Raw genomic sequence first — 22,955 nt, forward strand, 5'->3', positions numbered from 1 at the left:
GTATTACAATATTGTAACTATATTCCTATGCTATATATTACAGCCCCACGATTTATTTTAGAGCTACAATATTTTCAATGTAAGGTAGCAGCTCTTTTGAGTTTTCAGAGTTCAGAAAATGATTTGAGAAAATGTGTGTGAGGTGCCTTGCACATGCCTGGTCCATTTTAAGGGCTCCATAAATATCGGCTCCATGCAACTACGTTTTCTGTCTCTGCCAGATACCAGCTGAGAACATTGTGTGTGGGCCTTTTACGCTTACCTTCTGCTCTACATGAAGCCCAGAGCTCAGCACCCTTCATTGGTTCCATAAATACTTTCTCGTGACAGACCAAAAAAGAAAAAAATCCTCTCCTACCCTACAAATTATGCTAAAAACAACAACAATGAAGATATGGACATAAAAAGGAAAGAAAGAAAAAAAGGAGGGAGGAGGCAAAGAAACAGGGAAGAAAAAGAAGTGAGAAAAGCAAATAACATTTATTAAGTGCTCACCCCACTGAGAGAGCTGGGGCATTGGTGGCCTAGGTCTGTGACAGTAAAAAGAGACAAGCTCTCCAAAAGCTATGCAGAACCCTTTTTTTAATACTCACCCAAGGATATGTTTATTGATTTTAGAAAGAGAAGGAGGCAGAGAGAGGGAGGGAGGGAGGGAGGAAAGGAGAGAAACATTGATTGGTTGCCTCCCTTATGCTCCCGGAACAGGGATGGAATCTGCAACCTAGGTATGTGCCCTGACTTGGAATCGAACCTGCAACCTTTTGGTGTATGGAATGACACTCCAACGAACTGAGCTACCCAGCGAGGTACTCAGACTTGGGGGAGGACAGAAAGAAAGGAGTTGGCTTTTTAATGGAGAAAGAGAGAACTGGCCTTTTGTCTTAGGGAAATCCTATATAATAAAATCCTAATATGCAAATCAACTGAATGACCAGTTGCTATAATGCTCACTGACCACCAGGGGGCAGACACTCAATGCAGGAGCTGCCCCCTGGTGGTCAGTGCGCTCCCATAGGGGGAGCACTGCTCAGCCAGAAGCTGGGCTCACAGCTGGCGAGCGCAGCAGCGGTGGCAGGAGCCTCTCCTGCCTCCAAGACAGCACTAAGGACCCCTCGGGGGATATCCAACTGCCAGTTTGGGCCTGCTAAGCTTGCAGGCAGACATCCCCTGAGGGGTCCCGGACTGCAAGAGGGCACAGGCCAGGCTGAGGGGACTCCCCCCACCCCCCCCACACACACACACACACCACCAGTGCAAGAATGTCATGCACCGGGCCTCTAGTATACACTGAATGGCCAGATTATTATGACCACCCATCAGTACTTCCTTGGGCCACCTTTTGCCTTCAATACTGCAGCGATTCTTCTTGGCATTGACTCCACGAGATGTTGAAAGGTGATGCAAAGAATCTGACACCATGCCTGATGAACAGCACTGTCCAGTTCTGTGAGATTTGATGGTTGTGGAACCAGCTGCCTGATGGCTCTTTTAACTTTGTCCCACAAATGCTCAATTGGATTGAGATCTGATGATTGTGGGGGCCACCTAAGCAAGGTAAAGTCTCCCTCATGTTCTTGAAACCACTCCTGCACAATACGAGCACCGTGGCATGGCGCATTGTCTTGCTGGAAGAAGCCATCTCCATTGGGATACGCCATCAACATGATAGGATGAACTTGATCAGCAACGATACTTAGGTATGTTGTGCTATTCAGACGTTGTTCCACACGAATTAAAGGGCCCAAATCATGCCAGGAAAACATGCCCCAAACCATAACACTGTCCCCACCAGCTTGAAGGGTTGTACTCATGCATGTGGGGGTGCATGCTTTCATGCTGTTTCTGCGAAATTATCACTCTGCCATCTGCATGATGCAACCGGAAACGTGATTCATCGGACCACATGACTTTTTTCCAATGCTCGACTGTCCAATCCTTGTGTTCCTGTGCGAATTGGAGATGTTTTATCTTGGTAACTGCAGACAGCAAAGGTGTTCGAACAGGCCTTTGGCTTCCATATCCCATACGATGCATTGTACGGCTAATTTGCCTACAAACGTCAGGTGGTCATAATAATCTGGCCACTCAGTGTATATATAACCTTAACAGTAACTATTACGGGGGCCTTTCCCACAGAGTCAGAAAGGACCCCGACCTCGTCTCCTTGCATAATGTTACAGGTTCACAGAGGCATGATGAGGCTGCCATGTGGTATCTAACCAGACCTAAATTCTGTTTCCACAGTGATGGTAGTTTTGTTAACAGATTGCTGATACTTTAGGATATACTTGATGGGAGTCAAAAGTTGACTTATTTAGTAGAGTCAGGAGAGAAGATCCCATTCATCCCTATCTCTGGGGCTAAAAGAAACAAAATTAGAGTCGTGCCTCAACACCCAGAAGCCTAAGAAGATCCACACCCGTCACATTGACACATGGCACACTGGGGAACAGGGCGTGAGGTCGGCTTAAAACACAGAGAGGGGCAGCCAAGTATGACAGGACCCGGCGGTCTGCAGAGGAAGAGGTCTGGAAGATGCCTGATCTCCCAGGAACCTGGAAAGGCCCGGAGGAGAGAAGGAAGACATCCTTCGGCTCAAGGATCTACACCTCTGACGGGGTCACTGGACAGCATCACAAGCTGCAAGCACTTGGCATAAACCGTCAGCCCAAAGCATTGGAACTGTGGGTGTCAAAACCGCTCAACTACACAAGGCTTATGTGGAAAATGAAGGATATGCAAGAACAGTGTGACTAAAACAAGAGTGTCAAGTAAAAACACATTACGGGTCACCGTGTTATTATATTTTAAATCCTTGAAACTTGGAACGGGTTAGACATTTTACAGGTCATGGACTTGGATAGGAAGGGAGTGGCTGAAGTCCCCTTATTAAAGATGCTGCTCTCGTCTTTATTTTCATTTACTTCACACTTTTTGGCCTCGTGACTCATGAAATGAATGAGGGAGAGAGCCCTACTCTCTGCAGAACCAACCCCACCAACATGAGGTGCTCTGCTGGGTCAGGAAAAGAGGTAAAAATCCAACTAATTTACCGATTTTTTTTGGTGACTTATAGAAGATCCCAAAATGAATATTGCTAGATTTCTGAGGTTAGTTTGTATCGAAGCTCAACTATAGGTGTTCTGCTGGGCCGAACTGTGTCTCCCCCCAAATTCATATGTTGACGTCCCAATCCCCAGTACCCCAGAATGTGACCTTATTTGGAGATTGGGTCTTTTCAGAGATAATAAAGTTAAAAGGGGATCACTAGGGTGAGTCCTATTCCAATACACCCAGTATCCTTGTAAAAAGGGGAAAATTGGACCCAGAAATGTGCACAGAAGGAAATGATCTGAAAACAAAAGAAGACAGCCATCTGCAAGCCAAGGAGAGGAGCCCGGAACAGGTCCATCCCTTGAAGTCCTCAGAAGGTCCCAACCCTGCCGACACGCTGATTATGGACGTCCAGTCTCCGGAAACAGAAGACATTGCTCTTGGAAAGACACCCAGTTTGTGGTGCTTTGTTATGGCAGCCCTAGCAAACTAATACAAGTGGTGAGATGCTGAGTCGGGCATGACTACAAAGGTACAGGGCATCCCATGAGGCAGAGTTTAGAGTGCAACTGGCCTGAGCAACCCAGCCACTGCTCTATATAGAAGAACGTGTTTCATAGGCAACAATCTTCTGGACATGTTATATTCTTTTCAGTGACAACACTCAACAGCTGCCTTTTATAACCTGGCAATGAGCATAACACACTAATCCTATTAGATGTAACACATTCAGCGATTTCCATTTCAAAACAAACATTTACAGAGCGGTTACTTGCTCCCAGATTCAAATCCTATTCCTACTGAGAGACCCAAAAATGACCTCCAGAGAATGTCCATTCGTTTTGAAATCACAAAGTATTGCATATGCTTGGTTGTATTTCATACTTTCTTATACTACCCCTGCCACATATAATGTGTCGGCACATCCATAAAGCTGAAAAAAAAGATTTAAAAAGATAAAAAACAATATTCAACACTGAGCTGAAAAACAAGAAATCAAAGGCAAAATTATCATAATGGTATTTATTCAGTGTTTGCTCAGGGAGAGATTTATGCTAGGATCCTGGCAGAGGATATGTGGATATAGAACATGTACATCAAAGCAATCTAGGACTGATGAATAGTTTTGTACCGACAATGAAAGTGCTTAATAAAATGCTCGATTTAAATTTTTATAAGATGACTCATGCCTACCAAGAATTAGGTCTCCTCCCATTTCTTCTCCTGCCAGGTCTCACATACTTCAAGTCATTTTCACAAGAGCAAACATGTCAGATGAAAGAATGTCATGCCACTCCAACGAGATGGAGGCCCTCCTCCACATCCTAAAACCACGGTAGTCTGTTGGCTTTAAATATTCAGTTCCAAACTTACAGGCTAGCATTTAAACACATTCTAGGTTGTAAATTACTCCTAATCTTCAGCTGTGAGAAGGGCTAGTACAAGAGCAGCACAGATATGTTTTCAAGCAACATGCTGGCTTGGAAAGACACATCCAGGATATCCCAGTCACGCAAAAACCAATTTGTACAGCTTCATGGTAGAAGCCTTTTTATATTTACAATGATTACTACATCAGCAGGCTACCGGGGATTTCAAAACATTGTCCAGGGCTCTGCTTCTAAATAGGACAAACAGACCTATTTTCATTTGGAGAAAAACCAAGTGACACCTCGAGTGAGGGTCACCATTCTGGCTAAGCAGGTTGTGTCCCACACAGGGTGCCCTGCCCTGGCAAGTGGAGGCTGAGACCCAGCCTGTCCTAGCGCAAGGGCCACATCTGCCTGCAGGGCCGCCGTCTTCTAATCACACAAACGCTCCCTAAGGACCACACCACTCTCCCCTGCTTCTCCGTGGAACAGAGGTCTAGCATCACCTCAGCAAAGAGCATGGTTTTACATGTGTTTAGTTCAAGCAGTGAAACAGTGACTGGGACAGGAGTTTAAAGAACAGAGAAGGAGATGTTGGCAGGGACCATGCCACCCTGGTTTTGAACCTGACAAAACCATGAGGGCCATTTTGAGAATCGAAAGATTATTCAGGGCTGTCACTGAAGGGTCTTAAGCACAAGGGTGACCTGATATAGGGTTTGTGTTTCTTAAAAAAAAAAATCCTTCTGGCTCCTACATAGGTGAGGAATCAGAAGGAAGCCAGAGAAGATGGGGGAAGGTCCAGGTGAGAATTGGTGGGCAGACAAAATGATGGGGGCAAAGTAGACAGGGTGTATTAGAAGAAGGAACTGGCTGGGTTTTGTGAATGACCAGGTGCGCGGAGAACGTGTGAGAGAGAAGGAATGATGTCCAGGAAGACGCCCACTCTGTGCCACGAAAAATTGGGCCAATGATGATGCTGTTTATAAAGAGCACTGGAGGAGGAGCAAGTTTGAGGGGTTATGGTCATGAGTTCACTTTTAGAGTGGAGACTTCCGTAGAGCAGTGGGTTAATATGCCTTAGGGTAAAAGTCAGTTCTAAAATATGAAATACCTTTCTTACATTTTTCCTTATAAAATCTGAGAAATACAATTATGAACAGAGTTTTAAAAGCACATGCTAAATATAAGATTTGCAGTTCTCAAATTATTCTCCATGACCACATTCCTGTCCCCACCCCCAGAACATTCTTGGTTGGACCAGTTGCCCTAAAAGTAAATAAATCTCAGAAGAAAAGGGGAAAAAGATAAGTCCATGTGATAGGAGTTGTAGGTCACATAACACCTGGATGACCATCCCCTTCTCCATCTTGCTCCCACAATCTGTTCCTATCCTCACTTACAGATTGTTTATACATTCATTAAGCGCTGTGAGTCTCACAGCATGATCCCCAGACCAAGCAGCATCAGCAGAACATGAGAACTTGTTAGACATGGAAATTCTCAGGCCCCATCCCAGACCTACTGAATGGGAAGCTCTGAGGGTGGGACTCAGCAGTCTGTGCTTGAACAAGTCCTCCAGGAGATTCTAGGGCACGCTCAAGTTCAAGAACCACTGACAATGAGATTTCCTTCACGTCTACTTGCTAATTTCCATGTTTCTTTTTGCCTGTTAAAAGTTCCTTGGTGTTCAAAACTGCAGCCGATATCAAAATAAAGCTCCTCCCCCAGGTGATGCCATCCCCCCTCTTGGATCTCACACTAACTACCTCCCCCCTCAAAGTGCCCAGACACCCAGTTCCGTCTCCACTAAATTGAATCCAACCCAATACCCTTGTGTCACTTGTTGGTGGCATGGCCCTTGGGCTCTGAGCTCCTTCACTTCATACCAACTGTCCCACTGAAGAAGCCTGCCTCGTGCTGTGAGCTGCGTGAGCATGTTCCCAACAGGAACCCTGCCTTTTATTTGAATTCACCATAGTGTCTGATAATAGAGAAAACCTCATAAACATCTAACTGGTTGTTCTAAATCAGTGTTTCCCAAGGAGGCGTCTACCAGCAAGGGCAGGTTGAGGGTGCAGATTGTAGGCCCCATTTCTATCTATTCAACTAGAAATTTCTGGGGACAGGGACCTACATTTTCAAGGCACATTGAAATCTGATCACCTCTGAGGTAGATGAAATTCATCTTGAAAGGGGCAGACCTAGATTAACTGCTTCTTGAGCACAGGATACTGAGCTAAGCCCTGAACTAAGAAGAAACAAAAGGAGAAGAGCTTACCTTCTTCTTAACCTGGGGCCTACTTCTTTAATGTATTCCGCAGCTTGTCGGGTTCCAAACCAGGACACCACACTCGGTCCTCTCGAATGGTGTGGAATAATCTCCTATCAGTGTGTCTTCCCAGCCTACACTTATGGGATTGGTTTTCCGACCCCAAGGAATTTTACCTTTTTAATATTCAGTCTGGGAATTTGGGCTTTAAGACTATTTAGAAGTTATTTTTTCCACCTATGTCTCCTAGACTTATCCATTTGTATGGTCAATGTTGACAAAATGTAAACATGGATTTTTTTAGGTGTAAAAAGAAAACACCAAAATATCTGTCAAGTGGCAAATGGCATTATTTATAACCCGTGACACATTGTTCCACAACCAAAAATACCTCCTGGCTTTAGTTCTGAAAGTTAAACTTACTCTCCCACAACCAACTGCTCTTCAACCTCCTCCTATCAAGAAGGTATGCGCTCCATCCCCCCATACACACCCCAAAAAATGCCTACAGCTAGTCAGATCTACTGTCAAAATAGTTACTACAAAGCATGCTATGTATCATAAGCAGAAGGAAGTCTGAGACAAGTGACTTTTAATGCTATTGCAAGAGAAGTGGTTATGAGACAGAAGTGACAAGCTCTTTCCTAGAATTAGCATTGATTGGGTCCTTCCTCAAAACAATTTGTGCTCATCTTTATCTTGTCAAACACATGCAAAACCTTTTTAAAAAATTGCACTAATTAAATTTTCACCAGTCCTTTCTAAACTAAGCTGTGTGGGAAAAACAGACACACAAACACTCACACACCTAAAAAGTCTATAAAAATTATTAGCTCTTACTTTTGACTTTTTTAAACTGCCAAATTCTATTCTGAGATTCATTTTAAGGGGATAATTTTAATAAATGTTCATGGGAAGAACCTATATTAGCTCATTCTGGCTAGCAGAAATCTGTGTTTGTTTGTTTGTTTGTTTAAATTGACTATACCTAACATGGTAAATGTCACCCTTTTTAGGTGTACAAGTCAATGAGTTCTGGTAATTGTACACAGTCGGGTAACCACCACCAAAATTAGAAAATTAAAAGGCACTGGCTTGCATTTGTGGCTCAATTAGCATTCTTATTGGACAGAGCTGGTAGAGATTATGGCTGTCCCCTCGGTCCCTCTGCAGCAGTGACCGCGTCCCCACCGCTAGCTCCGGGCAGCCAGTCATCTGATTTCTACACCTAAAGTTTAGTCTTTGTTTAAAATATTTCTTCTTTTTGTCTTGTATCTTCTAATTTTCCATAATACCCAGTATTGTTTTTTTGTAATTTAAACAAAGTTATGTTTATCCTCAAAATATTTGAAAAGGCTGTGATCATTTCCTATAGTTTTCATTAGCCAATGTCATTTTCCTTAACCAATGTCATTTTCATTAACCAGTTCCTAAATGAGGAGGCCACCACAAATGCATTCTGGGTAACAAACTATCTTCCAAAAGACGACGTGCACAAGTGGTTCATAATTGAATGGAGACCATTGTGCAGGCACACAAGAGCATCCATTCACAGATGCTGGGGGAGATCCGAGCCAGAGGTGGGGAACTTCCTGTAGCTCAATTTTACTTAGCCTCAGGCCCGTGGAGAGAAAGCTTTGTCTGTGCTAAGGAAAGGTTGGAGAGAAATGTAAAGCACTGAATTGGTAAATAATTTAAAAGTGGGAGGGGGAATAGGGGTGGGAGGTTTTGGTCCACAGATAGTGTCGGGGGAGGGGGGGAGACTCTGTAATGGCCAAGGATAAATGGCCAGAGAGATGCAGAAAAACACCCACCCTAGACTCACCTATTCCCATTCTGCTTTTCTTCTAGTTCCCTTCTAATTGAATTGAATTATTATTTATAATAGGCACTCACATTTCCTGCTCCTATTCACACTCATCCCTCGTTTGTACTTCAGATACCATCTTTCTGATTTTCTAGAATATAAGGAAAACACTGTAGGCTACCTCCTATTCTTATTTTCTCCCATTGGGTTAGCTGTTTTAAGATGCTTTGGATGAAATATTGTCACCTGATCCTGACAAGTAAGTTAGCTAAATCTTGATGCTAGAATATCGTCCCATCTGCCTCTAATGAAACTTCCTTTTGTTCAGAGTGTTACCCAAATTCACAAAAGGACAGAGCATAGGGAACCCCAGGGCAACTCTGTCCAACAGAACCTTCTGCGATGGTGAAAACATTTTGTTTGCCTTATGCAATAAGGTAGCCACTAGTTACAGCTGGTCATTGCGCATTCAAAATGGGGCTAGAGTGACAGAAAAAATAAATTTTTAATTTCATTTTAAAATATAACTGCTACATGTGGCTAGTGGGCTACCCTGCAAGACAGCACAGTTCTGGAGCTTACAAAACAAGGCTGTTCGATGTTTTTAGGCCTGCTTGCCATTAAATGCTTGTATGTGCGGCAGAATTTGCCCAGTGAATTGCTTTCATGGCCATACTAGGAGGTGAAGTTGTGTAAAAGGAGACCTATAGTTCCCATCTACTGTCATTGTTGGCTAATCATACCAACCCTTGAGGTATAACCCGCTGAGGCCAGTTCTTGGCAGCGGCTCGGGCCTCTGGCTCTGGAGGCAGATCTGAACTGCACAATAAGCCTGGGGTGAAAATACACCACTCAGAGGCTTGTCATGAAGATTGAATGATCCACCGTGTGAAAGCACCTAGCAGAGGCCCGATAACACTGAACTTTGCATACGCCACAACACTACTTCACCATCCTCCTCCTCTAATGAAATCCATGAGCTTCGATAAGGTCTTGTCTGTTTGGGAATGGACATATAAATAGAGCATAGGAAACTCCACCCATCCTCTCCCACCCCCCAAAATAAACACCGTAAATACTTCAGCTAGGAATCTGGGTGGGGAAAAACGATGACCTTGTCACAATAATTCTTATAAAACAAAACAAGCTATGAGAATAAGGGACTTCCTCTTTTCTAAAGAGTGTCCCTTATAGTCTGTTTACATTGTTCTCCCCCCCAAGTTTTTTTTTTTTTTAATTGTGGTAAAATAAACATAACAAAAGTTACCATCTTAACCATTTTAAGTGTCCAGTGCAGTGGTCTGAAGTAAATTCATCTTTACATTGGTTTTTGTCTTCAAAGGTAAGACAATATATTTATTTGTAAATCTTGATGCTAGGACATCATCCCATCTGCCTCTACTAGTAATAAACTGAAATGCCATTAACCTTTTGCACTCGGATGTAGAGATTAAAATTACTCTTTGAATGTATCAATAATATGAAATATAAAAAAAAACAAATAAATAAGTTTGTATGAAAAGAAACTCCAGTTTTTTATTCTACTGCCGCGCTTTGTAAAATCTGGGGTATTTAAAAAATTAAATCCCGAGTAGAATAAAGGAATCGAGAAAAAAGCAAGCGAGTGCAAAGGGTTAAAGCCTGCAGGAGATAAATAGCATTTTCAGAATAGTGATCATGGCAGAAGTGGGGAAAGAAGGGAATCAGGGAAGGAACACAAGGGGGCATAAATCATTATGTAGGATGATGTATTTCTTTTCAAAGAAGTAATGGATCAACTATGGCAAACCTGACCAAAATGAGCTATAAGTATATAGGTTTTTGCTGCATCATTTACTCTACTTACATATTTAAATTTTTTTAAATTTTGACCTAATTTTAGACATACAGAGAAGTTGCAAACACAATCCCTCACCTTAATGTTAGCATCTTAACACAAAAATAATCAGACCAGGAAATTAACTCTAGTATAATATTATTAACTAAAATAAACATATTGTGATCTCCCCAGGTTTTACACCAATGTCCTTTATATACTCTATGATCCCATCTAGAATCCCCAGTGCATTAGGTGGCTGTTTCTCCTTAGCCTCCTGCAGTCTGTGACACTTTCTCAGTCTTTCCTTGTCTCTTATGACCTTGACACTTGACAGTTACTTTGTTGAAGGTCTCACAATTGGGGTTTGTCTCATTATTAGGAGAAAAATATGCATTTTTGGCAAGACTACCACAGAAATGATGTTGTGTCCTCAGGGCATCATATCATGGGGTCCAGGATGTTTCTTTTTGTATGGTTAAAAATATTTCATTATTTCAAAAAATGAAGAATACGTAGCTATTTTAGTCTGAGTTCTCCAGAGAAACAGAACCAATAGTGCAAATATGTATATGTATATACACACATATATATAAATACACACACATACACACACACACACACACTAATTTAAAAAAATAGGTTTACTATAAGAAACTGGCTTACATGGTCATGGGGGCTGAAGAGTCTCAAGAGCTGCCCTCGGCAAGCTAGAGACCTGGGAGGGCCAATGGTATTTCTCTAGTGAGAATCCAAAGGCCGGAGAACCAGGAAAACTGATAATGTAAGTTCCAGCCCAAGTCCAGAGTCCCAAGAACCAGGAGAGCTGACGATGTCAGATCCAGTCTGAGTACAAAGATAAGAGCAGACCAATGTCCCAGCTCAAAACAGTCAGACGGAGGGAAAGTCTCCCTTCGTTTTTTGTTCTCTTCAGGTCTTCAAAGGATTGGACGATGCCCCCCACACACACTGGGGAGGGCCATCTGCTTTACTCAGACTAACAATTCAAATGTCCATCTCATCCAGAAACACCCTCCCAGACACACCCAGAAAAAGGTTTCACCAAATAAATATCTGGGTACCCTGTGGCCCAGTCAGATTAACACATAAAATTAACCAAAATGGCAGCTTCTAAATTATAAGCTTCCTACTCTATATATTTAAGTCCCAAATGCCATCAACTCAGATGGACTTTAGGAAGTGGTCCAAATTTTAAAGTTACCATTATTACTGGCTTTGGGCCTAAAACATTGTAAATTCATCACATACTGTCATTTTAAAATCTCAAGAGGCTTTATTATGGATGATTTTGCTTCCAGAGAAAAGGTATGATGAGCCAGCTTATACTATTTAGATAATCTAACTGTGATCCAAGAGAAGCTAGACCAGCAAATCAAATTAAGGCCTTAAAGAAATTAACACAAGTGGTATTGCTAATGAACACCCCAACCCCCTGATCTGTTATTAGAGGTGAAAGCTAAGCTGTGTTTCAGAACTGACTATACTCTCTTCAGCATGGCATCCTAAGGGTGATGAGTGTCATTGTTTCTTCCAGGAAAAATACCTGAGTGAACCAATCTATATCGAACTATTAATAGCGATTATCCTTTTTATTCTGGAGAAAAAGTAGATTTTAGTAGTTTAGGTAGGAAATAATATACATATTATGTATTTCATTTAAAATATGCAATTCAAATAAGTTAAAGTCCCTGAAATGTCTATTTTTTCTCCAAAATAAAAAGGATAATCGCTATTAATAGTCTGATATAAATTGGTTCACTCGGGTATTTTTTCTGGAAGAAACAATGACACGCATCACCCTTAGGATGCCATGCTGAAGAGAGTGTAGTCAGTTCTGAAACACAGCTTAGCTTTCACCTCTAATAACAGATCAGGGGGTTGGGGTTTTCATTAACAATACCACTTGTGTTAATTTCTTTAAGGGGTGGTCTCTCAGCCCGGTCTGCACCCTCTTGCAATCTGGGACCCCTCCAGGGATGTCTGACTGCCAGTTTAGGCCCTATCCCAGTCAGATTAGGCGGGATCGGGCCTAAACCAGCAGTCGGACATCCCTCTCACAATCTGGGACAGCTGGCTCCTAATCGCTCGCCTGCCTGCCTGCCTGATCGCCCCTAACCACTCTGCCTGCCTGCCTCATCACCCCTAACCACTCGCCTGCCTACCTGATCGCCCCTAACCTCTCTGCCTGCCTGCCTGCCTGATCACCCCTAACTGCTGGCCTGTCTGCCTGATCGCCCCTAACTGCCTGTGCCCTCAGCCCCTGCCACCGTGGCTTCATCTGGAAGGTCGTTCGGCTGTCCGGTTTAATTAGCATATTACGTTTTTATTATTATAGATGTATGTGTGTGCATACAGTATATATATATATATACATATATATATATATATATATAGAGAGAGAGAGAGAGAGAGAGAGAGAGAGAGAGAGAGCGCGATGGAGAGAGAGAGAGAGAGAGAGAGAGAAAGGGAGGGAGGGAGGGAGGGAGGGAGGGAGGGAGGGAGGGAGAGAGAGAAATGGTATAAATAAATTTTTAAAATACCAAGTTTTCTCTGAGGCTGCCCCCATTTGAAGCTCTTTTATCGTCCAGATAACTGTAAACTTTAGTAGTTTAGGTAGGAAATAATTTTTTCCTACTTAAATGTTTATATTTATTTCAAAGTGTTCTATTTCAATGGGTACCAGAACCACATACACCTTCACCCTAGCTGCAGGGAAAGAGAGCTACTTCTGAGTTCTTCCCTAGGCTCCCAGCATTCTGGAAGGCAGGCACAGTTTCTATGGAAAGCTACAGCAGAGGGACCCAGATCTCATTAGGCCAAAGAGAAAGCTGAATACTTACTTTAAATCTCATTCGAGTCTGCCCCAAATGTGGACGCCATTGTTTCGGGCCAGTCCTGTGTACCACCTCTTACAGGTATTTTAGAACATGCTGTTTTACTCAACAGAGTTTCTTTTCAAGAAATCAGAATGCAGGTTTGATTTTGGACTGGGTCAACTCTCCCAGGAATCTTTCAGGGAGGAGGTAAGCAGTCAGACTCTGGAAAGACAGGACTGGGTAGCAGGCGTCCTCAAACTACGGCCCGCGGGCCACATGCGGGTGTTTTTGCCATTTTGTTTTTTTACTTCAAAATAAGATATGTGCAGTGTGCATAGGAATTTGTCATAGTTTTTTTTAAACTATAGTCCGGCCCTCCAATGGTCTGAGGGACAGTGAACTGGGCCCCTGTTTAAAAAGTTTGAGGACCCCTGGTGTAGAGGATAAGAATAGGGTCTCTGGAGACAGACTGCCTACATTTGAATCCAGGCTGTAGAGATTATGATCTGGGATGGTGGGCAGGTTATACATTGGTTCCTTCTTCGTTAAAACAGAGCAAATAATGATAATTGACTGGGTTGCTGTAAAACATAAACAAACACATGTAAAGTGCTTAGGACAGGACCTGGCATGTAGTAAGTGCACCACAAATGCCAGAGAATATGTTGCTCCTGACTTACACCCCCGGGGATTAGTCCAGGTCTCCAACCACTCATGAGGGTGGTGAGCAGTCTGTGGCTACGTGCCAAGCAGCCTCTGTTGGGTAGTAGAGATGATTTCTCCCCAGCTCCAACTCTATTTCTTAGATCATGCCATCATAACTCCTGAAACAGAGTCACCTAAAATACTCTTAGTTAATACAATCTACAAAGTTAAACCCGTACAACAGTGACAAACCTGAGAGTCATACCCAAGTTCTTGTTTAATGGAAATAGAGACAGAGAAAAATATTTGGAAAAGATCTTAAGCAACCGATAGATTCCAATGAATTGAGGTTCTTTTAAGTCAGACCAGTGTTTCTTGGTGTATGTGTGTGTGTGTGTTTAAAGCCAAACCTCTTTTTGATAAATATAAAAACCTTATGGTTTCTTTTAATGCTACTCGAAACTTGAAAATTCAAAAACAACCAAAAGCAAATCTACGCAATGTTAAGAATATGCTTTTTCAAAGTACATATGCACTCTGTCCCTAGGAAACTCTGAGTCGATGCCCTACTCCCTTCCTGAAAATAACTGAATCGACCTAGAAACAATCTCCCATAGCCTCACAGTTTAGACTAGACTGGAGGTTGCTATAACGACATTGGCCATGGTCACTGCTCGTAGAAAAGGTTCTTTGGGTTTAATCTATGCAACTGAGAGCCTTCAACCCTACAGAAGAACTCACATTTGTCTTCAGAATCACGTATTTGGAAACAGAGAGTGAAAGATTCACTATCTCCGCCATGAAGTACCCACTGAGAACACCATAGCATTGAAGGCAAAGTGACCAGACTGGATCACTGAGGAGCCATGATCTGACCAATCCCCAGATAATGTCATGAAGCCATTGGAAGGGAAGGGCAGCCTGGGAGGTGGGAGGGCTTGGTGAGCAGCAGGGATGCCCAGAGCAAGAAGAAGACAAGGAAAAGCAATTCTAGAAGAACCAAGACACTTCACGTTACTGAAGAGGCTGTCAAGATAATGTTGGGAGCAAGGAGAATAAGAACAGAGATCCAGTTAACAGAATTAATGTTTAAAAAAAAGAAGAAGAAGCAGATTTAACCTCAGGAGTAAGGCAGAAGACTAGCTGAAAAACTCAAATAAAATGTGGTACTTAACAATGCATTCCTCCAAATTTTTCCATATTCATCTTCATTTTTTCCCTTCTAATATTATGGAACAACATATTCCTTTTATTAAAACTAACCCGTCAGCCTATGCCGTGGATCCCACCCTTAGTTTCTCCAAACAAAGCAGCCAAGTTTTATATTTTGAACTCTTCCCCGTATTGAATTCTTACCTCTTTTTTATTTGGAGGGTGGGTGCGGAACTGAACCTCAAGTCTGCACCCTCCTCTCACTTTCTCATTCAGACACCCCTAAAGTATAGTCTATATGCACTGTTCCTACTTCCTCTCCTCCCATTCCCCCCATTCCCCTCAACCCAGTGCAAACTTACTGATTCCCTTCTCATTAAAGCCAAGCAATAACATTCATGCTGCCACGTCCCCTGGAAGTTTTGTTTGTTTTAACCATGTCCAGTATTTCTATGTACTTTGAATTGCCTGGAAGAGGGCCTGGTAAATGAACACTACCATCCAAGTATAGGCTTCAGGATAAAATCCAGGTTCCCTAAATGGGAGGGAGGGGGCCTTCCATGATCTCACCGACCCCTGCTTGATCTCTCCACACGGTGCCCCTGCTCGTGCCCTCCCCTCTGCCTGAAAGGCCCTCTCCCACACCCCTGCTTTACACCTCACTAACTTCTTCCCTCCTACATACATGAGAAGCCATGTCCTCAGCGGGCTTTTCCCGACCCCTCAATCTCAACCACGGCTGCACGAGGCGCCTCCTTTTGTTCTTCCACATCGTTATTTTTAAGTTCTGCTGCTGCACTCACCTCTCTGTGCGATAACATGTCCATCTCACCAACAGGCTCTGAATGACATTAGAATAGGAAGCACTTAGACGTGCACATGACAAGAGGGAAGCAACCACCATCGCAGAAGTAACCATCCTTCTGCCCTCGAGAGGGATCCTCGTTAGCCCAGGACGGTATGGTTACAGAATATTTTAGAAGCAAGGGCTCGCTCCTGTGCTCCTGCCACTTCTCCGACTTGGGCCCTTGTGTTGCCATGGTAACCAACAGTCCCAGAACACAGACTTCGGGCAGTTGAACTTCCAGCCACTGAGACCAGCATCTGAAGGATTTTGAACATCCTCAGTTTAGGGCTAAGTTGGTAGCACCTCTTTCACATGGGCAGCCACCACAGCAGAAAATGGCAGAGTCTGCAATGTGCGTGTGTGTGTGTGTGTGTGTGTGTGTGCACGCGTGTGTGTGTGTGTGTTGTGTGTCCTCCTCCCTCGCTCCCCCCACTTACTTATTGGGACATCATAGAAAAAGCTGGACCAAAAAGTGCCATCAGATGGTGGGAGGATGGGTGTCTAAATGGCTATAACTTTTCTGGAAAGCAATTTAGTATCAACTATCTGATGCCTTTAATATGTTTGTGAACTTTGATCCATTAAACCCACATATAGGAATATAAAGAGAGACAAAAATTTACTGACAATAGGGTTTAATATAAATTTATTTATTAAAACAATAACCACCAGCTAAGGGTCATTAATGAGAAAGTGGTTAAAAGTGACAGGATAGAAAAAAACAGAAATTATTTTATGCCATAAAATAATTTCAGTTTCAACTGATGTGACATCATGCCCACATATGTATGTGAATGGGGGAATGTATATGTATAAATATGTGTACATATGGAAAGAAAAAGATTACAAGGAAATCCACCAAAATGTCTTTATAATGGTCACCATTATCTCTGGATCAAAGGATCACAGGCATATTTATTTTCATATTTTGTACAATGGTATTTTTTCTTTCGTAAGTTCTTTCAACTGTAGTACGATGATGTGGGGCAACAGGTGAAGATGCTTAGTAGAAGGAATTGTTATACAAAGAAAGAGATTTTTAAAGGGAGAGGGCTGCCTCTTTTGCCTTTCATTGGAGACTGCAAAATAGGATGAACCGTAGAGGAGTAGTTCCAAATAGAAAAATGAATAGATAATGTTACTGCTTATCAATCTCATCTGTTTTTGCTTTATTTTGAAGATTCCTGAGATGAGGGAGACCTAATATTTGAGCCCTTGAACTCCATGGCAGACTCACTCTCCTGCAGCAACTGTGCTGACACTGAGGACTCCGAATCAAACCTGAGCCTCTCTGTGGGCTACTACCCCAATGAGGACACCTTCTCCAATGAGAATACAACCTCCTGTGAAGATACATCTTCCAACAATCCCTCAATCCATTTTGTCCCTCCTGAAAGTATAGGGAGACTCCTGGAGAGACAAGACCAAATTCAGGACAGCACAGAGCAGTTTGGCAAACTCGGCATCACCCTGGCCTGGGATGGCGGTAACCATTCAGACTCAATCATTAATTGGGATCTATATGGAGACAACCAGTGGATAGACAAATATCCTGAAGAGAAGACAAAACTGACTCTCAGCAAACTGGATGGGCTGGTGCAAAGGCTTGAGAAATTTCTAGAAAATCAGAAAGATGACGAAGATGATGAGCCTGTATTCCCTGAATCTGCTCAAAAGGAAGATTTCCAGCTGTCCAGCAGCACCCCTCCAGATGTGGCTCAGGTCAGTCATCAAGAACCTGATACTTGTCTTCAAGATTTGCCCACGTTCGACCCACCAGAAAATGATGCCACCCAGTATCCACAGATTCCTCCAAAGTGTCAGGAACATGAACTTGCTGAGGTGAGCACAGTGATGCCTCAGAGGCAAGCAGGGGGCAGGCCTGGTGGAGGGGCCTGGGTGGAATGCAGGGAACATTGCTACCTGCTATGAAGCAGGGCGGAGCCTCTGGGTGTCTGACGTGGCTGGGAGTGAAAGAAGGATAACATCAAGGAAAAGGGTCAGGGTGGAGTTGAAGGGAAAATACCAAGGACCACTGAGGGAGAGAAGAGGATAGGAAAGTAAAGAAAAGCCTAAAATCAGGATCCTCAAAAAGTGTGAGTGTCTGTATTGAGTATGGAAACTTTGCATTTACAATTGGGTTATTTTTGGTAAAAGGACTTGAGTTCCATGAATGGGTAATTATGGACCCCATGTTGTCCAGGTTGCACATATCTCACTCATCACTCATTTCCTTGGCAGACAATAAGACAAGCAACTGGCAGACAAAGAACAAGTACTACAGAGACCTGCTCAATCTCGTCAGATAAGCCGAAGGAGGAGGATACTCATTCTAGTACACCACCCCTCTCCTTGCTCAACTTCAGGTGGGTCTTCCGCTGGCTGAGGCAGCGAGTCCTCTCCTCATTTTGGGGAAGAGAGCATCCCAAGAAGGCCCCCAAGAACCCCCATAAGCTGACACGAAGGAAAAGACTCTGTCACAGAAGCAAGAAAATCCAACCTCAAGAATCCATTGAAGGAGAATACCCTATATCACCAAGTTTTAAAACTTTTTAATTGCCCTATTCTACAATCCCCATGAATCATCTCCCCCCACCCCCAATAAACAAAACACATATTCTTGTAATCCATGTCTTGCTCTTCCAGCTCACCATCTTGACTTGACTCAGGCTAATAGTATATATGCTATCTAGAAGACTGAAATATATTCTCTGGGAATTTTAAGCAGTATCATTCTTCTAACATGAAGGTGTCCTTTTTCTCTTATTGTATTTTTACCCTATTTTATCATTAACCCAGATCACTGTTTTCAGAAGGTAGCAGTATATCCCATCAGATTCCCAGCCTGGCAGTATTGTTTTGGTTGAACTTCTGGGGTTCAAGCAAGTGGCAGTGGGTACTTGATCACTCAGGAAGGGCTTCAACTGGCAGTGTTTCAGGAGTTCAGACAGTCCTTCTAATGCTCCTAGGGGACCTCACTGGTTCTAGCATGCGTCACCTTGGCTATAATAATAAATGGTCCATTTAGGAGGAATGTGAGGATGGGGAATGCTACTTAACCACTCTAAACCACACTTTCCTCATCCATGAAATGGAAAAGATGATAATACATATCTTATAGGGTTGTTGTGAGAAAAATGAGATAATATAAGCACTTCATAAATATTTTTATTCTTGTTGTTGCTATTATTCATTCTCCCCAGATGTCTTCATCCAAGAGACATCCAAGAGGAAGAATTTAAAAGTCAATTCTCATTGTAATATTTCCCACATAGAAGCAGTATTTACTCAAAGTTATGGGTTTGGGCAGATCTTGACTCAATCAAGTCCTCTCCCAGCCCATTCTCCACTGTGCCCTCTGATAATTCCTTTATATGTCATTAAACTTTCCTCTAAATGTCACCTTCTTTGAATAAGTCTGTCCATACTCCCCCTCCTTGCACTGACCTCTCCCCATTATTATTCTTAACTCACCTCCCTAATACCACTACCATCCTCCTCATTCACCCACAGCTACTCAAAACTCTCCTTCTTCAGCTTTTGCTACTTCCTACATAATATTCAGAGTTCACGTAGTAAAGTATATAATTCTTTAGTCTCAAATTCCTTCCGTCTCTCAATTTCAATTTCCTTATCCAATTCCTTCCTCTTTTCCTTCCTCCCTTCCACAAATATTTAGCACACAGGAGTGACAGATACTTTTCTGGCTTACCCAAAACAAAATAAAAACAAACTCAAACTGTGGGTTCAAGTGGCTTATCATTTAAGAGATAAAGCCATGCAAACACATGACTATAAAGAGGTATAGATGAGAATAGTCTTATGAGGTACACACTGGGTACCCAAGAATAATCAATTCAACATGGGAAGGTTGATTTAAAAGGTTTTCTATAAGAGTTTCCTTGAGTTGCAAATATGACCAGTTTAAGCCACTGGATAAAATGGTGTGGAAGTAAGGCATGTGACCTGGGCAGGTTATATGTGAGAGACAGTGGAGATGATATTCCCCAAGGAAAGACAGTCCCATGAGAGGTAAGAGATCAAAGAACAGGGCCTCCTTAGCAATATATGCTCCTGGTCACACCCTGAGTCTCTTCAAAGCCAGACTCCTCATTGTATCCACCTCTCTGAGAACATTTTTCTATTCGACTGGCTCTTCCACCTTCACTTGCTCTTTGACTTCACCAAGATTTTGAGTCCCTTTACCATACCTGTTCCAAGATGTTCATTCACTTCCTTCCAGGTCCAACCTATGCACCTCCTTCCCAAACTGCAGCATGTACACCACGACTAGCAGCATTCAGAATGCCTTGCTCTCTTCTTTTCCTAGATATATTTTTTTTAAATCTACATTCACCAAATTCCCCGACAGGATACTCTTGCTTCTCATAAGGGCCAATGCACAAAACATAGGGACTACTTTCTCCATTCCCTGGAGAATTTCCCCTATTACATTCCCCAAGTCCCCCACTGCCAGGGGAACCTGTTCTTAAAGACTCTACTCTAGGGTTGCTATGAAGCCAAGACTGATCCTTCTAGATAAAGTTGACCATGCCTTTCCTTAAACTGTCCCCCAGTCCCCACTCTGCCACCCCTACACCATGAATTGTACTTTTCAGACTTCTCTACATGATTAATTCCCTTGGTCTAGACTCTGACCTCTTGAGGGTAAGCACCAGGTCTTAGTTTGTTTTTGCTACAAGATCCTAACACAGTATCTGGTACAGAGAGGTCTTTCCGCCTCTACTAGTATATGACCAGCCGTGTTAAAAGCAAGGACCAGGCTGGGGGTGGGGGAAGGGTGGTGGCAGGAAGAAGAGAAAATGACAGCCTGTGAAAGCTCAAGTGAGGTGGGAACTACAGACTACGAAACCTAAGACTAGAGGAATTTAGCAACTAATTTGAAAATTTAATTCAACAAATACACATGGAGACTTAATGTTGCTTTAGACACCACAATATGCCTAAAGATGGGTGACATCTACCATCACAGCACATGTAACCAGAGTTTTGGTATCATTTTAAGTAAAGCTCTAAGAAAAACTCAATTAAAATGAAATGGTTTTAAAAGATTGCCCACACTAAATAAGTAAGCCCTGTTCATTTTTCAGTGTTCCATAAACCTGCTTGACATGTAGGAACGTACTTCTGTGATTCAAGCAATGTACTCTACAAGTCCTTACACTAAATATTCTTTGGAGTTGTCATGCTACCTCTCAGAAAGCAAGTCAAAGTGTTTAAAAACAGGAAATATTTCAGTGCCTCCTCAGTCATTATGGTGTCAAATATGCTATGAAGCTATTAGCTGCATGTCAACTGTGACCAATGGTTCACTGCTTTATGTCACATACATGGGGCTGGATCTGGGGCTGGGGCTGGGGCTGGAGGATGCCCTCTATACATCAAGAGCATGGGAAGTAGTCACAGAAAGACAGTATCTTTGGTGTAACTTCAAGCTGCTTGTAGAACTATTGTACTTGCCAGGCACATGCTAATCTAATTAACCAATAAGTTTTGGGATTCATTATCTCAAGCCTCAAAGCTAAAATCAATCCTTTAAGTGAACTGCTAAACCTTTCAATCCATAAGTTCAGCTGCTTGAATTAGCAAGATACTGCCTTAAATATTCATATTCTAGAATCTATAACAACACCATAAGATGAACCAGAAACACAGTGTGAGAACTTACCAAGTAAAGGTAGGGAGTATTCAGCTCTCACCAAACACAGAATTGGAATAAGCTAATGTAAATTTTACAGACCACCCCATACCAAGCCAATTTCTTATTCAGCAGAATCCCAGTGACACACACACAAAAAATGTGTGTGATCCTACCATACCAGCAAAACAGAGGCAAACCATTTTTCCAGACTTAAAGGATACACTATGAAAATTCATGGCTCAAGAGGATGCACAGGTCCAGGTCTACCTATCACAAAAACAGTGTCCAGTCCAGCTGGTGTGGCTCAGTGGTTGAGAGCATCAACCCATGCACCAAGAGATTACCAGTTCCATTCCAGGTTACAGGCTCAATCCCTGGTGAGGGGCGTGCAGGAGGCCAACCAATCGATGTTCTCACTCATCAGAGTTTCTATATCTTTCTCCCTTTCCCTTCCTCTCTCTAAAAAATCAATAAAAACATATTTTTTAAAAACTAGTGTCCCGCCCGGCCGGTGTGGCAAGTGGTTGAGCATCAACCTATGAACTAGGAGATCACGGTTCGATTCCCTGTCAGGGCACATACCCAGGTTTCCAGCTTGATCCCCAGTAAGGGGGGGAGGGAGGGCATGTAGGAGACAGCCAATCAATGACTCTTTCATCATTGATGTTTCTATCTCTCTCCCTCTCCCTTCTCTAAAATCAATAAAAATATATGTTTTTTAAAAATAGTGTCCAATGTCCTCTTACAAAACACTGAAAAGAAAAATGAAGCAAATTGTAAATTAATTCATGGAGAGGCCCTTGTAAGGTCCTTAACCCCAAAATTTAAACAACAGTTTTGCTTAAGTAGGATGGGTAGTTAAGTAAACATCTTTTCTTTATGAATTGCAAGTGGGAGAACTTATATTGCATGCAGTGTACTCTCTAATTTTGAGATGGATGGAACTTATATTGCATTGCCTAAAGTCAATCTTTTCCTAATACTGCAACAAAGAGAACAACACTGCTTTCAAAAGTGAAATAATATCCTCATCAGATAACACTGAGTCACTGAGTGAGCCAGTCAGCAGCAGGGTAGATATGAAAGCCTTAGGATAAATTCCCAAAAGGATTATAAGCCTACATCAAGAAATCCCCCTACTAAAAAATTTCTGTTTACTATCCCATCTTTCAAAAGAATCCCATGGTTTTGATACTCATTTGATTTCAATCTAATAAACCTCATAAAGAACTACTTTTGAGGCATTTTCAAATGAGAGGGCAAACATCAAACAGCTTTTCAGATTGTAACTGTTGAATGAAAATTCATTTCATTCTTAGTGAACTACCTTAGTGTAGAAGGAAATAAGAATGGCAGTTTGTTTTTCCTTATCTGCATCAATAAAGATTTATTATTTTAAGTGCAAATCCCCAAACAAAGCATTCATGTTCTCTCTCTCTCTCTCTCTCTCTCTCTCTCTCTCTCTCTCTCTCTCTCTCTCTGTTTCTGTCTGT

General features: G+C 42.4%; 2 protein-coding genes across 9 annotated transcripts in view; one reads left to right on the plus strand and one right to left on the minus strand.

Annotated features, from left to right (window-relative positions):
• The window catches only part of PPFIBP1 (PPFIA binding protein 1), a 164,327-nt gene that overhangs the window by 73,840 nt on the left and 67,532 nt on the right, over positions 1-22,955 (minus strand). The gene's annotated exons all lie outside the window — the stretch shown is intronic.
• C7H12orf71 (chromosome 7 C12orf71 homolog) lies at positions 16,067-18,426 on the plus strand. The gene is made up of 3 exons (XM_008140879.3): positions 16,067-16,152; positions 16,981-17,522; positions 18,042-18,426. Exons 2-3 carry the CDS (start codon positions 17,025-17,027, stop codon positions 18,354-18,356), a joined length of 813 nt encoding a protein of 270 aa, XP_008139101.2. The 5' UTR covers positions 16,067-16,152; positions 16,981-17,024; the 3' UTR covers positions 18,357-18,426.

Source organism: Eptesicus fuscus, chromosome 7, assembly GCF_027574615.1.
Source record: "Eptesicus fuscus isolate TK198812 chromosome 7, DD_ASM_mEF_20220401, whole genome shotgun sequence".
NCBI classification, from domain to species: Eukaryota; Metazoa; Chordata; class Mammalia; order Chiroptera; family Vespertilionidae; genus Eptesicus; species Eptesicus fuscus.